At 33.6% G+C, this 22,689-nt stretch overlaps 1 protein-coding gene across 12 annotated transcripts in view; it reads left to right on the plus strand.

The window, feature by feature from the left end:
• Nucleotides 1-22,689, plus strand: part of LOC106794038 (disks large homolog 4) — a 259,789-nt gene that overhangs the window by 108,951 nt on the left and 128,149 nt on the right. For all 12 annotated transcript variants that reach the window (XM_014761422.1, XM_014761432.1, XM_014761421.1 and 9 more), the window contains one exon: nucleotides 13,747-13,782. In XM_014761422.1, coding sequence (XP_014616908.1) covers nucleotides 13,747-13,782 — 36 coding nt within the window. The remainder of the gene's footprint in view (nucleotides 1-13,746; nucleotides 13,783-22,689) is intronic.

The raw sequence follows: 22,689 nt of genomic DNA on the forward strand, positions 1-22,689 counted from the left end.
TCGGGAACATTTAAAACCTGATATCGTATCAATGTTTCTCAAACCCTAATATTTCACTATAAATAAAAAAAAATAAAGAAAGGTTTCAATCTCGAGTGAAATTTAAACAGAAAACACATGAAAAAGAAAAAGAAAGTAAGTAGAATGCGTCAAGGTGTTAAAGAATAAACTCGGTGTAGTTTAATAAAATTAAAAAGCGTACTTAAAAAGCGTACTTAAAAAGCGTGATTAAACGATTATTTAGAATTCGCAGCTTTCAAAGTAGATTAGTCGAATAAACTTTGCGTTTTGACGGAATAACGGATGAAAAACAAGCGGGAAATTTAACACGAAATTATATAATATATATATATCGCGTATTAACAAGTTTCTCTCTTTGCATATGCAGATGTTAGGTATCTATGTGTATGTATATACGTACAAGTGGCAAAAAGGTAACGTTGACTATGCTGAGTGAGCGGTTTAAATTATCTGGAAATGCAAGGAGAGGAAGAGAGAGAGAGAGAGAGAGAGAGAGAGAGAGAGAAATAGTAGATAGGCGGTTTGGATGATAGGGGAGTTGTAACTGGCTCCGAGCCCTTTGACAAGGACATCTCAAAGCAAGAAGCCTCTGGCGTAGCCACTAATCTGCAGGTCACCTATACGAGAAACCACTGCGTCTACTTCTCCACCTCCACTTCTTCCTCCACCTCCTCCTCCTCCTCCTCCAGCTGTTCATTCTCCCCCTTAGTTTACTCCTCTGTACATTTGCATTCTCTCAGCATTGACCTCTACAAGTAGTTGTAACACGTAAGATACGTTCCCCTTTCTCTAAATGTTAACGTGTTAATAGAGCTAATTGTACTACTGTTTATAGATATACGTATAATCACGAAGTTCTATAGCACAGAATTTGCAATGGACAGCTTACATACCCTTAGAAACGATAACTCATTCATCTTTGAACAATATAGTGGTTTACCTAATTTAAGATAAAGGATTGTTGCATTGGAAATCTATAAATTATCTCATTTAAAATTATTAAATATAATATTACAATATTTCGTTTATATTAAAAATTACGTTTTTCAATTTAAAAAGCTTTAATAAGTAGTACGTGAAAATATTAACAAAAAGGCATAACTTTTTCAAACTTAATTTTTGCGATTAAACATTTGTCTTACGAACAATAAATTCAGATTAATATATAAATGTTAGTTAACAACTATTGTCTGAACATAGACGAATTTTCTAAATACTTAAAGATTTTTATTAAAATTATTTATATACTATATATACATACAATATCATTAGTATTCTTTCATTTTCATCAGGTTTCCCTCGGATAGAATTTATTTCTTTTCCCGAGCATTGAAATATAAGATAAAAGGAAGAAGAAGGAAAAAAAAAGGAAAGGAAGAAAATAGAAATGAAAGAAAAAAATAGAAAGAAAATATGAAAGAAAAGAAATAAAACATCGTGTGCATGTCGGAGTGCAGTTTCAGTAGACCTTTTGGAAACGACCTTGCTCGAGGCACGTTTGCTCGAGGAGAGACATATCCATTTTCCTGCAGGCTCGCGTTTCTTTAGAAAATTCGTTTCTCCGTTTTCTACCAGGAAAAACGAAATAAAAGGCTGTCAGGACATGGAAGATTGCAATGGTAGTGGTTACCAGTACTGGGTGGCTATGGTGATGGTGGTGGTTGTGATGGTGATGGTGATGGTGTTGCTCGGAAAACGCGGAAACAACTCACGCAGAGCCTCTTTAGTGGCTCGTAATTCAACATGAGCTTTTCTCGAATTTCCAGCAGCCGTTGGGTAGGATACCAGTCTAGGATACAAATTTTGCACGCACATTTCCATGCTAACGGCCAGTCAACGTTCTTTAAAAGAAAAATTATGATGGAGAATAATAAGAAGGAAGAAAGGAAGAAAGAAAGAAAGAAATAATGTTATGGCATTGTTCGTTCGAGTCGATAAGAGAAATGTAAATCATTGTAAAATATTTATTATCATAAAATTATTCAATTCGTGATAATAACGTTCGCATATTTAGTCGAGTTGAAATATTACGTATATAAACATTAGTTTCGATCAAATATCTATTCGAAAATTCGTCAACGAAACATTCATTAGGGTATTGATAAATTTAATTAATGTAAATCACATTGAAACACGAGTCTCATTGTCAGTCGTTCATATACCATCGAGAAAGATAGATCTAGTTCATCAAATAGTTATATCCTAATAATTATAGACTTATATATTTTATCTGAAATATCTGTTCGTTTTGTATTATCGTATCTTCCTATATTAAAATTGAAGTTTAGTAATATTGTTATGTGAAAGGGGGAGTCTCGAGATGTTAGAAAATAAAAGCATACGAATCATAGCATTTAATATTTCGCAATTTCTTTGGAGAATTTTTGCCTACATAAACTATTGTTTACTACTGAAACATTCGGTGAAATGAAAAAATAAAATAGAGTGCTAGAGAGAGAGATAGATATGGTAAATATAATTACTTACCGTGATTATCATTGGATTCACGTAAGAGAAATAGAAAAAAAAAGAGGAATGGGAGAATGAAAGAAAAGGAGGAATCTAAAAGAATAAGAAGTATTCTTTTCCAAGTGAGTAGTAGATAGTAGTAGCTAAGTTTAAAATGTATTACTGGTTAGTTTTCAAGCTCGCGTCCACCGAGTCGTCGATTCGTTTCACTTAAGAAAAGATATACAGCTCCCGACCAATTGAATAATTCACCATGCAAAATGCCCTAACTGGATTACATTTAAATAATTAAGCTACTACCCGAGCCAACTTCTCGAACCTGCGGCGTATCCTTGAATATAACGTTCTCTTCGAACGCTTGCGAATTAGACGCGAGAAAAGAAATTGGATTCTTGACTACGATTGGATATCTTTTATCCTTTCCTTTAACATTCTTATTTTTATTTTCCTTTTTGCTTTAACGCAACAGATGGTGATTTCGATAATAATTAAATTAAAATACAAATTATTAATTAAGATAATAAATACATATATTATATATATAAATAAAATTGAACCTCTCGAATTATTTTTTAATGAACTAGAGACAAATATAAATGAATTTCAGCATGATGCAAGAAACGATGATTTAATTCGTAAATAGACATTCGGTGAATGTTAAGTAAACGTTCGCGAGAGATTTAGGCGAGAAAGAAAAAGTTAGGCGTGTTATAGTCGAATTTTAAGGACGAAAAAGAACGGAGGCATTTATACCGCAATCCTCGGAGATAGAGGAAAGTATGAATTCGTCTGCGTGCCTTTGCTCTCCGTGGAATGTGGCTTTACTTAAAGTTTGGACGTTCTCCAAACAGGTAAGCGAGAAAAGTAGAAGAGAAACAACGTTGAATATTTTAGAACGATCGTGAAGTGATGAGGGGGTAAAGTGGAACGTACGTAACTAATATTTTTGACTGACGTTTAATTTAATTCATTAGTAAGCGGTAAAATTATTTAACGTTTTCCATAAGTTTCGTAATATACATAAATTCAATTCGCAATTTCCCATTGATAAATATATTTTCCTCTTCACCTCTCTCTCTCTCTCTCTCTCTCTCTCTTTTGTTCACACACATAAACATGCAATAAGTAAAGAAATTCTTGTTGAAATAGTTCTGCGTTTATGGGAAAAAGGTGATGACATAAGCTTTCTCGTGTAATGGAATACTTAAGAAAACATCTATTAAAAGAGAAATAAAATCTAGTCTATTTGATAGATCGTACAAATATTATGCATACACATAAACACGCACGCATACGCACACATATACGTAAAAGTTCACGTAAACGCGCGTTAAGCGACACAATTAAATAGCTTGGGAGACCACCCACTCGATTCACCATTCGCTTCCATATATCCGAACCCTTTCTCCTCTTCCTCCTTTCAGAACCCTCCTATGGGTCGTTCGTTCCCAGAGCTTTGCAGCAGATCTTTATTGCGTTTCGAAGTACCGGCAAGCACAAACAAAGCGGTAATCTGTCGCGCAGATTGTTGCGTCGTCGTGTACCCAGTGCTGCACGAAATTGCATTCCGTAGTAAACGGGCGAAAATGGCGTAGGGCGTGTTGCTCCGAATATAGAAGAGGATGAAACAAGGTAAAGAGAGAGAGAGAGAGAGAGAGAGAGAGAGAGAGAGAGAGAGAGAGAGAGAGAGAAGACTGCCCACTTGCATATAACAAGAACAACGGTATCCCACGATTTCACATCATGAGCATACCATCTTCATGTGAATTTTCCCAAGAATTTGTCTCTTTCTAAACATCTTAACCCTTCGTTGACCCAATTTTTTCTTGCATTTTCAGGATGAAAAAAGTACTTCCAGACAATAACTTCAACTAAATATTTAAAATACAATACATTGAATAATTGTTTGTTTTTTTTTTTAGACACACAGATTTATTTCGGTCACTTAATATATATTATATTATATAATACGTTATAATAATTTTATACTACATTAAGTATAACATGTAATCAGATTTTACAAAAGAAATACATTATATGAATAAACAAATATAATTTAATATGCATATGCATATCCTTAAGTATGTTACTTCAAAAGTTATATGACTTTGCGGAAGGGTTAAACAAATGTTTTCAAAGGAATACCAGTTGTTGGTTAGCATTATCATAAATTAAAGAGAATAATTGCTACGTTGTAAGGACCTTCCTCGTAACAGGGAAAAATTAACGATTCCGAAAAGGGGACTCGAGATCTTAACGTGAGAATTATCGGGAGAAGAAAAAACAAGGGGAAGAAAAAAAAGAAATATGAAGGAAAAAACGATATTTCGTTTATTAAAATGCCGAGAATCTGCCGATCGTTGTCGCTAAAAAGCAGATTCGATCTTAATTACTATCCGGAACCATTATCTTTCTCTCTTTCCTTCTTCCATTCTTCTTCTTCTTCTTTTTCTTCTTCTTCCTTTTTTCTTTCTTTAACTTGGGGAAAGCTCGTAAAGCTTTCCTACCACCGTTAATGGGGAAGTAAAATGTCGAGAACCATGATCCCTTTCGACGTTTAATCCAATGAAGATTTTTTATTTCCCGTCGTTACCTTTTTTTTTCTTCTTCTTCTTCTTCTTCTTCTTTTCTACCAACCCCGTCCCGGGTTCCTCGGCCCCTGGTTATTTTACTCCCCCTTTTCTTTCTTCATAATGTTCCTAAGTTGATTATAAAATACGTATCTCGTTTACTAAAGATCAAACCCTATGCGAACCTTTTCGCGCGAATATCGGAACGTTGATCGGCGATTTGCAATAACGAATAACAATTGGCATGGGAAAAATAGAAGGAGGCAAAAAAAACAAAACAAAAAAACAAAAAAGAAAGTAAAATAGAAAAAATACGATAAATAAAAAGTTACAGAGAGAAATCAGTTAATCGAACCGATTTAATACGAATGGTCAAGTCCGTGAAACGTGCCGTTCTCGTGTTATTCGTTATTTTGTTATCTCAACGCGCGTCAACACCGACGAACGATCTCGTAATCTCGTGGAAAGTAATGTGGGATGTGTGTGTATCGGGTGTCGGGGTCGAGGGGGGGGGGAGGAGTGGAAGGGCTTGTATAAAAATATTTAAAAAAAAAATAGTAAAGGACACGAACGGCGCGAGAGATGAAACGAAAGAACGAGTTTATTCTCTCTCTCTCAGTTAATGTTCAATAACTCTCATCGGCCCCATTGTTAGCCTTCGATAAAATTCAAATAGCGTGGTAGCGAAATGGCGAGTAGTGGGAGGAGAATAGGGGTGGTGGGAGGAGAAGGGGTCAGACCAAAACCTCACATTTCAGCAATGTTCGTTACTATACTGTTCGAGATACCTAGGACCATCTAGGACCATTTATGTAAAACAACGAATTGGAAAACGAACGATACGACAAACCAATGGCCAGCACAGAACAGATCATCATTGTTCGATTCGCATAGGGTTTTTTTTTTTCTTTTTTCTTTTCTCTTTTTTTTTACTTTTATTTTTTCTTTCCCAACTCCTTCTTTTTCGTTGTCGTTGGTTCGTTTGCTACTTTTTTTCTTTTTTCTCTCTCTCTTTATCTCTTTTTTTTTTTTTTATCGTTACCTCCCCCTTTCTCATCCCTCTACACTTGTTTCCGCATCGTTGTTGCTAGTCTCTCTTCTTTTCATGGGAGGATAGGCGATAAATATTCGTTCGTCGTTTGAAAATTGGCGACGCGCGAGAATCGGTACACTCCTCCTCTCTCCCTCCCTCCAACCCTTCCTACCCCCACCGTTCTCGATCTACACCCTCCTCTCATCGACCTCCTCGTATGCACAAACATTGAATTGATGAATTGCGATTTCGGGTGGAGGTTTTAAAGGATTTACCTAGAGTATCTCTCTCTCTCTCTCTCTCTCTCTCTCTCTCTCTCTCTCTTTCTCTATTTTTTTCCGAACGTGTCGTTTTTTTTTTTTTTTACATCAATCGCTTTTAATACCTAACGATTGTCCGATAATAATCATAACGTGTAGGTACGTTATCAGTATATGTGTTTCTTCGTGATCTTTTATGAAAGATTATTCCACTCGTTCACAAGGGGTAAACCGATTAATTCCATATTTTTAATATCTTTTTGAAATTTTAACGATAAAGCAATTGATCGATAATTGACTTTTTATATTTCCCAAATGTTTTCCCTTTCGACTCGAGCATTAAATAAATGGATCAACATTTATATAGTTATTAAATAATAAACGATAATACATTACCGTTAATTATGATAGTAGTAACCCTAACAATAAATCGATAAAAAAGTAATGAAAGTATTATACGAAATAAATCATGAAATCGATTTATTTTTTGTGCAATTTCTTTTTAACATATAATTAGTCTACTTGTCATAATTATCAACGCGATCTAGTAGATCATTTTTTTTTTCCTACTTCTTGTTTCGAATTTAATTAATCGGGTAAGACTAATGAACTATATAGCTCATTAAAATTGTTCATTTTTATATTAATGCATTAAAATTAACAAATTATATTTATAATAACATCGATATTATTATTATTATTATTATTATTAAGTTCGAAAAAGCGGAAAAAAAAGAAATTAATTAGATTTGATTGGAAATATGTTAGATAGGAATGGTCAGGAGTTATTCTCGCGAGACCAATTATACGCTCGGTGATTCCCTTCGAAATTCGCGAATCAGTATTTGAAAAAGCATAAATATCGATATTTACGGGACAGCCAGAAATATGTTATCTATGTCCGCAATCCAAAAATACTATTCGTGGATAGAATTTATCGAGCCGCGTTAGGTTTTCACGTTAATTGTCAGCCTCACGCGGAAACATTGGCTTCGTCATCGTCATCGTCATCGTCGTCGTCGTCTTCGTTGTTTTCATTGTTTTCGTTGTAGGTATTCGTATTCGTTGTTGTCGTCGTCGTCATCGTCGTCATCGTCGTTGTTGTTAGAGCTCCCTAACGATTTGGAATCTCTAATTAGTCTGTAACGACTTTGTAACGAGGCATCGATGGAAACGTGCTGACATCGTTAAACGTCTTTTAATTTCTCCATCGGCACGTCGATTACTTTTATTTTTTTTCTTAATATACGTTCCCAATAGTCACCTTTCTAATATCGTTCGATTCTTTTATCGTAATTTAAAGAAGTATTTCTTTTTTTATTTAATTTTATTTTTATCTATCGAGAAAGAAAAAAAAAGATATATTTTCTTTTCCCTTTTCTTTTTTTTTTTGCGAATTAAATTTCGTCAGTATAATGTTATAAGATATTTAGGTGTTATCTATATATATTTTTTATGTTTATAGATTGAATGAAAAAAAGAGAACAAAAGCAACAAAAAAAAGAAAAAAAAAAAAGTAAAAAGAGAGAGATTCGAAATATAAACGAAGGATTAATTATAAACTTTGAATGATCATTTATGGAAGAATGAACATCGACGTAAACTATATTTATGATCGAAATATCGGTACTGCATATGTGTGTCGTATATAGAGATGCATGCAATATGTGCAAATTTGTATACCGTACGCGTTTATAATATTTATGAGAGAACCGAGGACAGATAATTAAGAAGCAAATGGACGATGAGAGAGAGAGAGAGAGAGAGAGAGAGAGAGAGAAAGATGGAAAATGGAGGATGGAGGATGGAGAACGAAACGGTAGATGCGAAACGAGATGAGGTCGTTAATAATTTTGAAACAGGGTATCCTCGAAAATGCTCGACTCGCGAACTCGAAAGACAATCCCGTGTTTGCGCGTTTCATGTCGGTGAGTTAGGAGTCTTCGTTGGGGAAAAGAGAGAGAGAGAGAGAGAGAGATAAGAGATAGCTCGGGGAAGTAAATCTATTAATTAATGCAACCGAACTGTGCTCATAATTAAGAGAACGCACCGTGGATCGAGTACGGCCGAACATTCAACGTTAACACGTAAGAAAATTCTTTTTCTTCTTTTTTCTGTCTCTTTCTTGACGAAACTTTACTAAAGGTAAAACAAACTTTTCAATAAAATCATATACAATACCTGATTTTATTTTAATCAAATTCAAAATTATAAGAATAGTTACTTGACATATATATATATATATATATATACGTATGTGAAATATATTTAGTGATATAAATTAGGGTTATATCCTAGAAATACATAAAATTAACAAGATAATTACTATGAAAACTCTTACGTAGAAATTGCTTAGCGTCCTATTTACTTCGGTGCATAAATTTAGTAGTCACCTTAATGGTTGATATAGAAGAAGAGAGAGAGAGAGAGGGAAAGAGGAGGAAGCTTAAGAGGAGGGTTGGTACGTTCACGTAGGACGTTTCTAACATACAAGGAGCCCGGTGTCAGGACTCGTGACAGGAGCCGTACCAGGATCAAGGAATTCAGGCATGTTCTCATAAATCCTACTAAAAGACGTTTAGACATTGGCTTCCCCTTTTTACTATCCTCCCATTCGCTCTCATGCAATACTTACTATTATTTTAGTCCTAATGAATAATTCGTTCGATGTTTAACCGCACGTGAAATTTTCGCCAAAATGGGGAATCGATGCTACACGTTAAGGTCGTTCGAAAATACCACGTGTTACGTAATCTCTCTCTCTCTCTCTCTCTCTCTTACTCTCTTTCACCCTCGTATATTATTTATTGCCACGTGCTACCTCGCAATGATTCTCGAAAATCGTGATTTTACGAGAATCAAAAGCAGACAGAGAGAGAGAGATAAAGAGAGAAGTGCATTCATCTAGGATCTTCGATCATGAATAAAGGAGAAAGAGATAAAGATAGATAGATAGAGAGAAAGAGAGTTAGAGAGAGAGAGAGAGAGAGAGAGAGAGAGAGAGAGAGAGAGAAGGAAGGAAGGAAGATTGTACGTTATAAGCCAAAGTGAAACTTTAAAGGACGGAAAGGAAGAACGCTCGCAGGAAGCCAAACTCACTCGACTTAGGGAGTCCTTCTAAGACTAGGACGATTCAATGGTTAAGAGGATTAGCTTGCGGTCTAAGGCGTACGCGGCAAGGAGGAAGATATACTCTGTATTAAATCGTCCAAAGCCAGTTATTTCCTTCGTGAATTGATAGTTGGTAATCTACCACCGTGAAAATCTATCGGGTAATATTAAATTGAATTAATTGTTCAAATGTCTTTAGAGTTTGCCATTCAAATAGTATTGATCGTTAACATATTCAATATAGAAATGTATTCTAAAGTTTGATAGTTTATTTTATATTGATTATTATCTATTAGGAGTGTCAATAGAATTTTAAATCATAAAATATTAATATGTAATCGTAAGCATGTGCGTTTATCTGTTCTTATTATTAATACTGACAATACAAATATTTTAAAATGTTGATTTAAATAATTAGAAACACAAATGTAATTATAAAGAATGGGATCATCGTACGACTATTCGTCAATCTATTAAATTCGTTGATTAATCAAATCGAAGCGTTAGATTTATATTTATTATGTCGTATTAGCTCGTTAAGAAAATTAACGGGGAAATTTGAAAATGAAATTAATTAAATTGTATATTTCTATATACGTTTAAAAACTTTTCAATCAAACTAATGTATATTATATAAATATCTAGCCATAGTAGGTTATATGTGTTGAGTAATATGATCAAACATTAGAAGACTCATTCCTTGTAAAAGATTCTTTTCCGGAATATATATATTTGACGCAAGCTCATCCTCGTACACGAGTGGATGACTCGATCGAGCGCTCTTGGGACGTACAAGCTCATAAATCCAGCTTACTCCTCATAACGAATATCAGAGGGGTAGTAAGAAGAGAACTAAGGGATGGGGAAGTGAACTGAGAGACTAGAATAGAGATAAGGAGCGAAGTATGTAAGTCTCTGTGGACGAGACACGCGTTACAAAAACCTACGAAGATGATACCCTTTGGGTTGAGAAACAAAAAATTTATCTATCACGGCAATAACTTTGTTGAAAAAAAAAAAAAAATACGAGAAATATGTCGTTTTAAAACGGAACTTACGTTATATAACGATTAAAACAAATATTATAATATTTTTTATTGGTCTATAAATTTGTTTGTTTTTCTTTAGAATTTATTCCACGAATTATTTGTTTCCTTATGAATGTATAATACAATCCGATTATTCATTCAATCTCATGTAATCAATTTAGTATGATCGAAAATCACGTAAGTATAATACGAATCTAAACTTTATTAAAAAAGAAAACGTGATTAATGATCCTTCGATGAAACATTTATTTTTCGATCGATAAATCCAAACGATCTGTTAATATACATAACAAGAAGACTTTGTGAGATTTCTCGATGGATCTCACCGATAAAACGAAGAACGTTCGATCCGAGGGTTATTAAATTGATGAATTGTATCCTGTCCTCCCTCGTATAATTTCACTAACACGATCATCACGAGCGAGCATCGATACTTAGGAAATTATTATTTCCATCAGCCGATGCTGTTTTCGTCTTGTTTTGAAGAACATTATAGTAAAAGATTACATACTTCTGGAATAAGTATTATATATGTATATATATATATACATATATATACATGTTTCTTTTCTCATCACTGACAACGTGAAATTGATATCGATATTATTACATCTTGCTTTCTCTCTCTCTCTCCCTCTTCTTCCTTTTTTTTGGTATTTTTTTTTATTCTTTCTCTCTCTCTAGGAATCCACCGAGAATCGACATCCAACTCTAGTAATAGGATTTTGATACTATCCTAGCTAGAAATATCCAGCCTCGATGAATAGAGGAATCGAAGATAATTTTCATGTCGCGTACACCAACCGATAGTCCTTTTAAAATCCCTCGACGTGATAGTAGTACTCGTTGGATAAAAATCTAATGAAAATCACGTTCTCTCAATTCCCTCTTTTTCGATCTTTCGATAATATTTCGATATTTTGTTATCACCCTGAATATGACGTTTCTATACTCGACTGTCTGTTCGTTTTTTTTTCTTTTTTCTTTTCTTTCTTTTCTTTTTTATTTCCCATTTATATTCAGATCAGGAATTTGGGTTAAGATCTGATAAAGATTGTAATTCCAAGGGAAAAACAAAAAAAAGAAACTCGAGGCTACGGGGTTCATTAAATCGAGAAAGTTTACTAAATAATACAGAACGCACAAAGAAGGAGTAATTTATCGGATACCGGTGTCGGTTAAAGTTGAAAGTATAGGCGTTTGTAGGATTAATGTGACTCGCCTTGTTAGATTTATGACACCAATATGAGCCCTCATAACCAACGCTGAAACGCGTTTATATTATACCCCGTATATACTATGTATATACTTGCGTATGGAATAAAATCGATAAAGCATTAAACTACTCGTACGAATTTCTTTTCTCGTATCGTCGTTACGAAAAAAAAAAATAAAAAATGGATCGTCTTTTTGAAAATAATTGCGTGATATATGGTTTTGTTCTTTTTTTTTATCTTTTTTTTTTTTTTCCTAACTACTTCCAGCCAGAGATGAGAGACTCTTGAAGCGTATAAAAAAATGTAGATTTTCTTACGCGAACAGAATTTGTAATAAATTCTTGAAAAGAATAAGGGATGAGATGTCGTTAACCTTCTATAACCTAATTTTTTTTCTTTTTCGTCGGGTTCGAAATGAAAAAATATTTCTGAACGAAAGAAACTTTTTTTTTTGTTTTTTTTTGTTTTATGTAAAATGTTATATGTTGCCATTATAAAGGTGTAGGTTATTATTTATTTTATACAAAAAAAAAATGCATCGACCACGAAAGTTTCTATTTTAATAACGAAAAATAAATGTGTTCTGATATTGTGAAAATAATTCTTCTCGAAAATATCAAATCATTTTTTCGAGATAACATTTTATAACCATTATATTTTGATTAAAAAAAATTTCGCACAAATTAATCAGCATATTAATATAACATTAACAGCGATGAAATAAATAAATATTTAACAAATTATAGGGTCAGAGAGTTTAAGTAAAAGGATTCATTTCTTTTTCTTTTTTAAGCAAATACGAATTTTCGTTTCTTTACTTTTCCTTGTTCAATGAAAATTGTTAAGGTTTGTACAATGTCTACGAGCTAATACTTGGGCTATAACGTTGAACTATAACTTTAGCGAGTAATAGTCGTCAAGCGCGAATGATCATCGTTGTTATATAGCTATGCGAATATCTACGTATTAGTGTTAGAGAACTGGGTACACATACATGCATATTGGAAGCTGTCGTTTTCCTCCTCCTCAGTTTCTGCTATTTCGAGACTTCAATGGCACGTGTTCGACGTGCCACCATTGTACCAGGACTATTGTCTTTTGAGCTGGCCAGCCAAATGAGAATGACACGAAACTTCGAGATTCTTGCTGCCAACTCTCATCCTTTCTGCATTGACTTAAAAAGAAAGAAGAAAAAAAAAAACAACAGTTCAAATAGTACCTGTTATCGCTTTGAATTCACTTTGATCATGTGAAAATGATTTCCTTTTTTTTCTTTTTGGTACAAGCACACAATTCTTTTCGTATTTAACCTATAAAAAAAGTTAATTGAAATGAACATTGATTAACACTAAATCTACCGACACTTCGTGTATACCTATTTCTACCGTGAACGATTAAACGACTGCTTTACAAAAATAGAAGAACATATTTCTTTAATATAGAATAAGATTTAAGACAATTGGATAGTGAACAGAATATTTACTTTTATTTATAAATGAATTATACTAATTAAAACAGGGGTTTTTAGGTTTAGTGTGTAAATAAATACTTACCTTTTTTATTATTATTTTCATATAAAATTTAATATTAGAATAAAAGTAAAAATATATGTTCTGGGCGTTAGTCATATTGTTTAGAGAAAATAAAGAATATAAAAATGTTGAAGTTAACGATACATGCGTGACACCATTTGGAAAGTGGAGACAATTATTTAACACCCACTTGATAGTCCCTCGAACTCTCGTCGAGGCTTACGTTTAAACTGCCGCGTAATATTCTTTGTTAGCGAAGTATGTTTATTAATAATTAACGCGGGTTATGTCACGAGGGCGCGAATAATTAGTAGTTTGGACTTGTAACTGGAACGAGCTTGGTGTACCGTCCTATTAAATATTTAAAATGACGTTCTATACGTTCTCGGTTTGATAGTTTCAACATTTTCAATAATTTCTATATAAAATTGATACCACAAGAAATTAAATAATATAATTATATTTTGATTCCTTATTGTTACAGAGCCACGACAGTTGGCAAGGACACGACGGCGATCAGGTGAGCGTTCGTTCAAATTCATTTCAATATTTTTTTCTAATAAAACACCAGCTTTTCTAGCTTTAAAAAATTCTTTGATTTTCTTTTTTTTCATTGAGCTTTGCTTCGAGCACGTTCCATTTTATCTTTCAAAAGTATTACTTGCATGACGCGAACATTATTCATTACGCGAGTTTAACATACAGGAAAGAGTAATTTCGTAGAAGATTAATTAACAATGTATACGTGGGTGTGTTGTAATTGCATGTCTTTAATACCTATTACTACATAATACACGACTGTCAATTATAGTCCTAACACATTAATTTATTATTCTAATTAGATTAGCTGCATAGGTTAATTAAAAAAAAATTGAAGTAACTATATATAATAAATATTTTAAATTAATGAAAAAAGGTTTACCTAATCTATTCACGATCATTGGCAAATGTGCGGACATTTCATTCTATTTAAATTAATTATAATTTATTTACTGTAACATATATGTGCATATTTTCTTTTTTGTAATTACAATTAATTAGAAAGAAAATTAAATATTCAATTATTTATATTATTATCAATTGATTCAATTTAATTAAATTTTAAATGTAAATCTCTAAATGAAAAGTTTGTCACTGAAGAGTTTAAAAGCAACGAACAGTTAGTGAACATTTTATAGAAATGATGAGTCTAGTATTAACTAGGATTACAATTGAGAACCTCTTCTTTCTCTCTCTCTCTTTCTATTCTCTTTTCTTCTCTTCTCTTCTCTTCTCTTCTTTTCTTTCCCTTCGTGTCTTTTCATTGCCATCTGCAGTGCTTTGTACGAGCTCTGCTCTTATTACCGGTGTTGTGGTTTAATGACGTTATGGTTGGCAAGTATTATAGAACGAAAGCGTCTGGGATACGCGTCGGAACGTTCCGTTTCTTCGTTTAAGCTTTCACGATTAGTTGTGACGACATTGTCGGTTGAGAAAATATTTTCCGAAACCAGTAAACTTGCATGATGCATTTTTCAATGTGATTAATTGATCTACCATTATCTCTTACTATTTGTATTATACTCTTCAACACAATTATTATCTTTTGCTTTCTCATTCTGCTTTCATTTATTTCACAATATTTTCTTTTCTTTTCCCATTAAAAACATTATTTATTATATTATACACAGCCATATACATTTGTTATCAAATTTAAATGATATAATTTATACGTCACATTTTATATTAAATATACGTTAACTTTGATAAAATCTTAAAAAAGAAAAAAAACAAAATTTCACGATTATTAATTATGTTTTATCAAACAGAAATATAAGAAGAGAACATACTATTGTATAAAAAATCAATAGATTACATTTAACAAATGAAATCATTAATAACACTAGTTTACAGTACATCTGTTGCCAGAAAAATTCTAACTGTTGCTGACTACATATGTTATACAGATTTCAAATATATAAGTAGAATTTTTTTCCCAGATATCAATCTTACATTAAAATACGCATGTTTTCGACTAATAAATACGCATAACATATGATACAAATGAAAAACAAAATAATTCGAGCTGTAGACAAATTTTTGAAGTTAGATTTGACGAAAACAGGTCATAAGTGAACATTATCAATCATAAAATTCACGTCAACAGATAAAAAGTTAAATTTTGTAAACTAGTATAATTGGTGTGCATAATTTATCTAATAATAATAATTATCTATATAAATATATGATTATATAAGAAAATAAAAGATATCCTTTTTCGATAATCGTTCGATATCGATATGGTGGATATAAGCGTAGTCAGGTATCGTCAGATAATCCATTTCCTTCGATATCAGGGTACCGTTCTGACAGTTGAAAAGACGTTGGCAGATGGCAAAGAGCGTGGAGAGGATGGACATGGGAAGTGGTTCGGTGGGTGGTGGAAAAAGGCAAGCCACAATTTTCTCGATTATGCAAATGACGGATTTATCGGTAACGTACTCATGCCTAAAGGAAGTGCATTGCGAGTTGGCACTCGAACGGTCCGAACGATCCATCTTACCTTATCGTTGTCGATTCTTCTTCTCTTTCCATTTCTCTCTCTATCTTTCTCTCTCTTGTTCGCTGATTCTCTCTCTACGTAGAGAGAGGAAGAGAGTTTCGTAGATATAAAAGGAAGGTCGACCTTACACGTACGATGTGCCAAACCACTAAGAGAGATTCCCGTAGGACGACCGCTTGATAATCCAACGTGGTTAGAAACTCGCTTTCTTGAAGGAGTTTAAGGAAAGACCAAGAGGAAGAGAGATAGATAGAGAGAGAGAGAGAGAGAGAGAGAAAGAGAGAGAGAGAGAGAGAGAGAAGCAGTTTAACAATGGCGGCGTTGCCTTGAATGAGATTTAGTGTGCCGTCTAATCGGGTTTACCTTCGCCTTGGGGCTCTGTCTCGCACTGATACGCCGATACAGACACTAAGAATATCGTCCTTCGAGTGAAAGGGAGAGGGAGAGAGAGTGAGAAGGGTTTGTAGAAGGAAAAAGGACTGTTGCTGCTTTGCTGGTTAAGGAAGACGGAGCTTAAACGTCTGAGAAACGAGCGATGAATTTTAAAACGTTTCCCTTCAAAGACGTTATCGACCCTCTACAGTGTATTTCTTTTGTATTTTTATTCTTGTTGTATGTGTGTGTGTGTGTATATGTAAGTTCGCTCGCGCGTATATGTGCTTTTGTTTTCATCCTTATCAATCTCTCGTTTGATTAATCCACGTGTGTTAAAAACAATTTACTTTATAAAAAGTTATCTTTTTTCTTTACTCATGATTTAAAATAAGATTGATGTGATTATTTTCTTCGACAGAGAAAATACATCTTGATTAATCGATATGATCGATTAATATTTACGTATCACGAAGATCGTAGAAAATAATTTACGTAAATTTGTTATTACACGATTTGTGACAAACAAGTATTATACTTTTACGGGGATGTTATTTAAAGGAGTTACGATAAAAAATCAAGTTATTAAGGTTAAGAGAAAAGGGAAGGTTAAAAGGCCACAAAGAGAAGAAAGGCTATGTAATTTGCGAGCTTAAACAGCTGCTGAACGCGAGACATGAATTTAAAAGATTCGTTAAAACGTGCTATCGTGCTGAAGTACACAGACCCGTTTTTTCCTCTTCATTGCTATTAACAGGTAAACGGAGTTCCAGCTTCGTCTAGGTGATTAAATAAAAGCTCCCCTCTCTCTCTCTCTCTCTCTCTTTCATGTTTTATCATCTTGGAAAATGTTTTAACGTCAAAATTACACTAGCCAATGATTTTAAATATTTAAGTATATCAACATAATTTATATAAAATTTGATGAACGAAGTATAAATCTATCTATATAATTAAATACCACCGATAATAATCGTATAGCTTAATTAATAAAAAAAAAAAAAGAAAAAAAGAAAAAATTAGAAAATTTCTCTACTACGAATAGAAAAAACGTTATCTTTTATCTTCCTTGTTAGAAGTTATCGACGGTTTGGCATTGCACCATTGAAACTCAATACACACCGGGGGAGTGTCGATGTCACTTGATGATGAGAGAGAAAGGGAGAGGAAGAGAAAAGAGGAAAGGGTTGGATCGATTTCCGGTCAATGAGTTCTTGCTTGGAGCACCATGGTCCCGTCCCATTGTCTTGAATGGCTTTTTCGATCCCTTCACAAAGTACCTGCTGCGCATCGGATTCTTGCATCGAATACCCACAATACGGGTGGTGTGGCGCATCGCTGAAAAGCCCAGTAAAAAGAATACACACAATGCCGACGTTTTCACCAACTCTTTACTTCTCCCTGTCCACCAACCCCCCCCTACTTCTCCCCCTTCTGCCCGTTCTCTCTTTTTTTCTCTTTACCTTTTTAGTTTTTTTTCTTTATTCCTCTTGGACTAGTCGCTTTTTTTCATTTTCCTTTGTCGATGCTCGAAGTATCTTTCATTGTCCTACAACTTTCCTTTTTCGTTCATATTTTTCTCTCGTTCGAAAGAAAATATTTCGAATTTTTATGATTGAACGATAATAATTAAATGGGGACAAAATTTGTCTATAAAATAAAGAACAAAAAATATAAGAGGATTAATAATATATTTGTAATATTTAAATTTGTGTCAAATTTTCGTTCTATGCGTTTATACATATTATTTTTCAATATAAATTGTCGATATTTTAAATAATCGATCAATGGATTGAATCAATTTACTGTTGACACACTCATGTGTTACTACATAATAATATTTTATTTTACGTAATAAAAATTTCGCCATTATAAATGTCGAGAAAGAAAATCTTTTTAAATATTATCCCAATAAATAAAACAAACCCAATGTATTAGAAAACATTTTGTTTCTTATTTATAAAAAGTTGATTCTTTTTCGAACGGAGGTAGAACGGAGCTTTTCCACATAAATTCACGGAATAGTATTCGGGAAAGTACGAAGACAACGAATCGCCAAACGGATTTCCATAAAAGTTTGTCAATAGGGATTTGACAAAACCCGGTCGAGTGTCCAACATTCGCGAACTTCCGTTTTACTCCCGAGAGGTGGAAAAGTTGGGGGTCGGATGGTGCAAATCGTGGCGAGATTTTCCTTGCCACTTCTCGTATTTTTCTCTGAGGCTACGAAAAAGCTCTCATCTCTTACGTTTTCCTACCTTGTCACTTTTCATTCTCTCTCTCTCTCTCTCTCTCTCTCTCTCTTACTTTCTCCTTCAACATCGTGTTATTCTTTTTCGAATAGAAGGATTATTAGAGATTCTTGAACGGAGATTTCCCGCAAGAGTTTCTAACTTTTTAGAAAAGGATAGAAAACTGAGGCAAGCTGGTGAAAAGCTCGCTCGATACAAAAGCTCGTTCTTGAAGAAAACGGGAAAAGGCGTTGATGGTTTCCTCGAGATTTTCCAATAAGCATCAACTTCCTTCCTACTCTCTCTTTTTCTCTCTCTGTCGCTCCTTCTTTCTTACTCACAGTAACATTTATTTATTTTTATCGTGCCACCGTATAATTTGAAACTCCGATACTCGTCAACGAAATTCGATAAAAGTATCCCCGTAAGTGAGATCGTATGACTTTCGATGATTTCTTTCGGTACAAAAGAATATACGTAGCTTTCTTATCTTTGTAAGATAAACTAACAGAAGTTAAGGAAGCTATTTGTTTCCACATCGTTGATTATTCGTTGGAAAACTTTTTTTTCTTTAACACAATTCGATAAATAATTATTATTATATATTTAAAGCGAAACTTTGAGAATCGTTTAGAAAAGGAACTTAAAAAGTACATCGAAAGTACATTTAAAACTCGTCTCCGATTTTTTAATTTTTTTTTATTTTTTTTTTATTTTTCCATTCCTTACCTCGTCCTTTATCTCATTTTTAATCATTCTTGTGTCTCTTTCGTTGACCTTCGTCGAAGAATTGACTGAAAGAGAAAAAAGATAGGAATTTCCATGATTTTTTGCTTCATTAAATTCTTCTTACCCTTGCTTGCTCTTCTCCGATACCTTTTTCTTCGACGGCCCTTCTCGTTGCCCTCCTGCCACCTCCACCTACATTCCTATCTCGTCTCAATTCATCCGTGAGTTTCTTCTCTCAATTCCTTTGTAGAAATATTCGCGAAGTATGCGAAGAAAAAAAAAGAAAGAAAAGAAAAGGGAAAAGGATAGTAGCGACTACTACTACGAAGAAGAAGAAGAAGAAGAAGAAGAAGAATTTTCGTCGGCTGATAAAATGGGGGAACCTTGATAGCTGAATTAACTGTTCAATTTTCGAGGGTTGGCAAAATGTTTGTTGTCGTAAAACGACGAGGCGTGCTTTCATTATTCTATTATAATTCAATTTGTACGACTCAATAATTGAAAGCCGTCTCGGTTCTCTTTAAAAATGTATCCTCATTCGAGAAAAATTTTTAATTATTACTCAATTTCATCAAATTCTTTTACGTGATTTGTCTTCTACGTATTTCTCGTCGAACATTCATCGAAGTCTTAATTCTATAAATATAATTCTATAATATAATTCTATATATCAGTATATACAAGTTTTTTTTTTTTTAATGTAATTGTGAGATACACTCTTTTTTAATAAAACACAATATTCCTTAGTAAATATTAAATGGCTGTTGAATTATTGGGAAAGAGATAAACATTAAAATAGTTTCGAAGGGCTTACGCTTATAGAGTATTTACACACTTTACTTTGGTAAATGGTAAAAGCTTTGTTAAACAAGACTAACAGCAAAACGGGGGAATAAGAGAGCCACACACACACACACACACACGTAAGCAACGTGGATAAAAAATCGTGTGTGATGGTTTGCTGCCAATTAGTTTAATCTACCAGGGTTCTAAAGCTTCCTCAACGTTCGCGTTTTCTTTCTTTCGTTTCTTTCTCGCTTTTTATTCTACCACTCTTTTTAGCTATTCCTTCTTTCTATACTTTCTCTTCTCATTTCTCTTTGGTCCATGCAAAAGAGAAAGTTCTCTCGTCCTTTGCCGCAAATGAGCCACTTCAGACACGAGAGATTAGCCTAGGGTGTTCGCTAGCTAAGTTCCTGTTTTTTTTTTCTTCTTTTTCTCTCATTACTAGGCCGTCGTGGAATACCAGGACTACTGGTCCAGAGGGAAGGAGGAGGACAAGGAGGAGGAGAAGGAAGAGGACGATGAAATTGCAAAAAGGAAAAATAAAAAAGGGCGACGTGCACAACCTAGGGAGTGAATACATATTCACATATACATATATACATATATACACACGTGACACGGCTAATTACGTTTCTTTACCTCGTTTCCTACTAACAGTCTTCCCATAATTTGTGTTACACGAAATAAAGTGAAAAAGAAGAAAAGAAAAAAAAAAAAGGATCTTTTTATTTCTCTCATTTATTTTGATTTTATTTTATTATATTATCGCGTAACAATATATCAATTTATTTTTCATCCGTTGTTTCAATTTTATTTCACAGACAATCAACACGTTTTCATGAAATTTTCTTTTTCTTACTTTCTATACGTGATTAAATACTTAAAGATTATTTACAAGGAAAATATTAATAAAAAGAGGAAACAAATGTTTGATTTGGTTCGAGAAAAGTTAAACGCGCGAAAGGAATCGTCTTTGAGTATTCGTTGGCAAGCAGCAGCAACAACAAATGCCTACGGAATGACGTAAATAACGTTCTGCCAGATAAGCGAAATTAATCCAGTGCAATTTAAATCACGTGCGCGTTCCCCTAGCGCGATTTATCGCGCGTAATTGCGTGCCCTGCGTGATAATTAATCGGCCGTTCGTATTAAGCCAGCAATCGCCAGCAAACGGTAACAACACTTCTACATACGTATACATTTAGAATTGTATACTTACTAAATATATGTGTGTGGTCGTGTGTGTGTCTGTTACGGGACCCAGAGAGTGCACGAGCTTACTGTATACTACTTTAAATATTCTCGCGGATTTATTGGGCCGCATTTAAATAACGCGCTTCCACTATTCCGTCTAGCGTTCGTCGAAGGTCAGATGCGATAATAATTGCAACGAGTAATGCACATACACACGTGTATATGTATAATATTATATATAAACGCATACACATAACGAGTGCATGCATGTTGCATTTGATGCATAAACGACTACCTTATCGACCGTCGTTAAAGTGTACTTCGCACGTGATAGGTGTCGCTTGATGTGCACTACAAAATATGATTTGGTTACTTTTGTTTTCTTTTCATTTGAAATATCAATATTCTTCTTATGTATTTTTTATTGATTTATTAGAAAATAATATATATTGGGTTGGCAACTAAGCGAGTGCGGTTACTTTAACAAAAACCTACTAAGAAGCAGGTTGCCTAAGTTTTTGTTAAAATAAACACCTTCGCTTAGTTGAAAATCCGAAAAATCGGTACCCCGAATAATGGGCACATTTTTAATTTATTTGAATATAGTTTCTTTATATATATATATATTATTTTTTAAGTAATATAATATACTATCAAGGTATGTTCAATGTTGGAAATCTTTTTCGATCGAGTTTTCGACAATGTTAATAGCTTCGAGCTGTGACGAATTTTTTCGGTCACGAGTTCGTCCGATAAAAGTGAGATGAAGGGACACTCGTTAGGAAAATGCAAAGTTTCTTTCGTTTAAGATCGTCAAGCTTCGTCGTTCATCTATGTGAACTCTCTAGGATTAGTGATAAGAGTTTGTAAGAGAGAAAGAGAAAAAAAAGTGAAAGAGGAGGAAAAGCACGATATTTTGTCTCGTGGAAATTGCCCCGTTCGTCGTACTTGTAAAAGGTTCGTTTAAGTTTTCCAGGTCACAGCTTTGTGCCCCCGAGGGTAGAAAGATGGCAATGGGTGAGCGAGCTCACGCTCGTCCATCGTTTTCGGAAAAAGTCTCTCTTATTCCTTACAGGGTTTGTTTTTTCGAAAGACAACGATCAAAAAGTGCAAGATATCAAAGAGAGACAGCTTTAAGGATAGAAGAAAGGAAAGGACTGATATAATATTTCTTTTCGTTTTCGTTTTCTTTTTCGCTCTCTTTATATTATATCAGAAAAATGTTAATAGTAAATAAGTAAAATTATACTAGTGGTGGAAAATATATTTGGAAATATATAAGAGAAAGTAAATATTTATTGATAACGCTACTTTTAAATGTAATTTTAAATTAGGGTATTAGATAATACAAAATTTGTACGTTTTATAAGTGGTCAGTATTATACTGATTATTAGATTTGTAAGTACATATAACAATTTGCTAGTATTTTTAATAGATAGCCAGGTATTTATAAAAGAAAAACAAAACAAATATCATTATCTAATCTTGACGTAACTTTCTTAAATATTGACCCACTGTTTAAAATAAATAGGAAAGAATGATGTAAAAAAATAATACTTTCCTTAAAACCGT

This window comes from Polistes canadensis, unplaced genomic scaffold (assembly GCF_001313835.1).
Source record: "Polistes canadensis isolate GaletaPanama2010 unplaced genomic scaffold, ASM131383v1 scaffold_22, whole genome shotgun sequence".
NCBI classification, from domain to species: Eukaryota; Metazoa; Arthropoda; class Insecta; order Hymenoptera; family Vespidae; genus Polistes; species Polistes canadensis.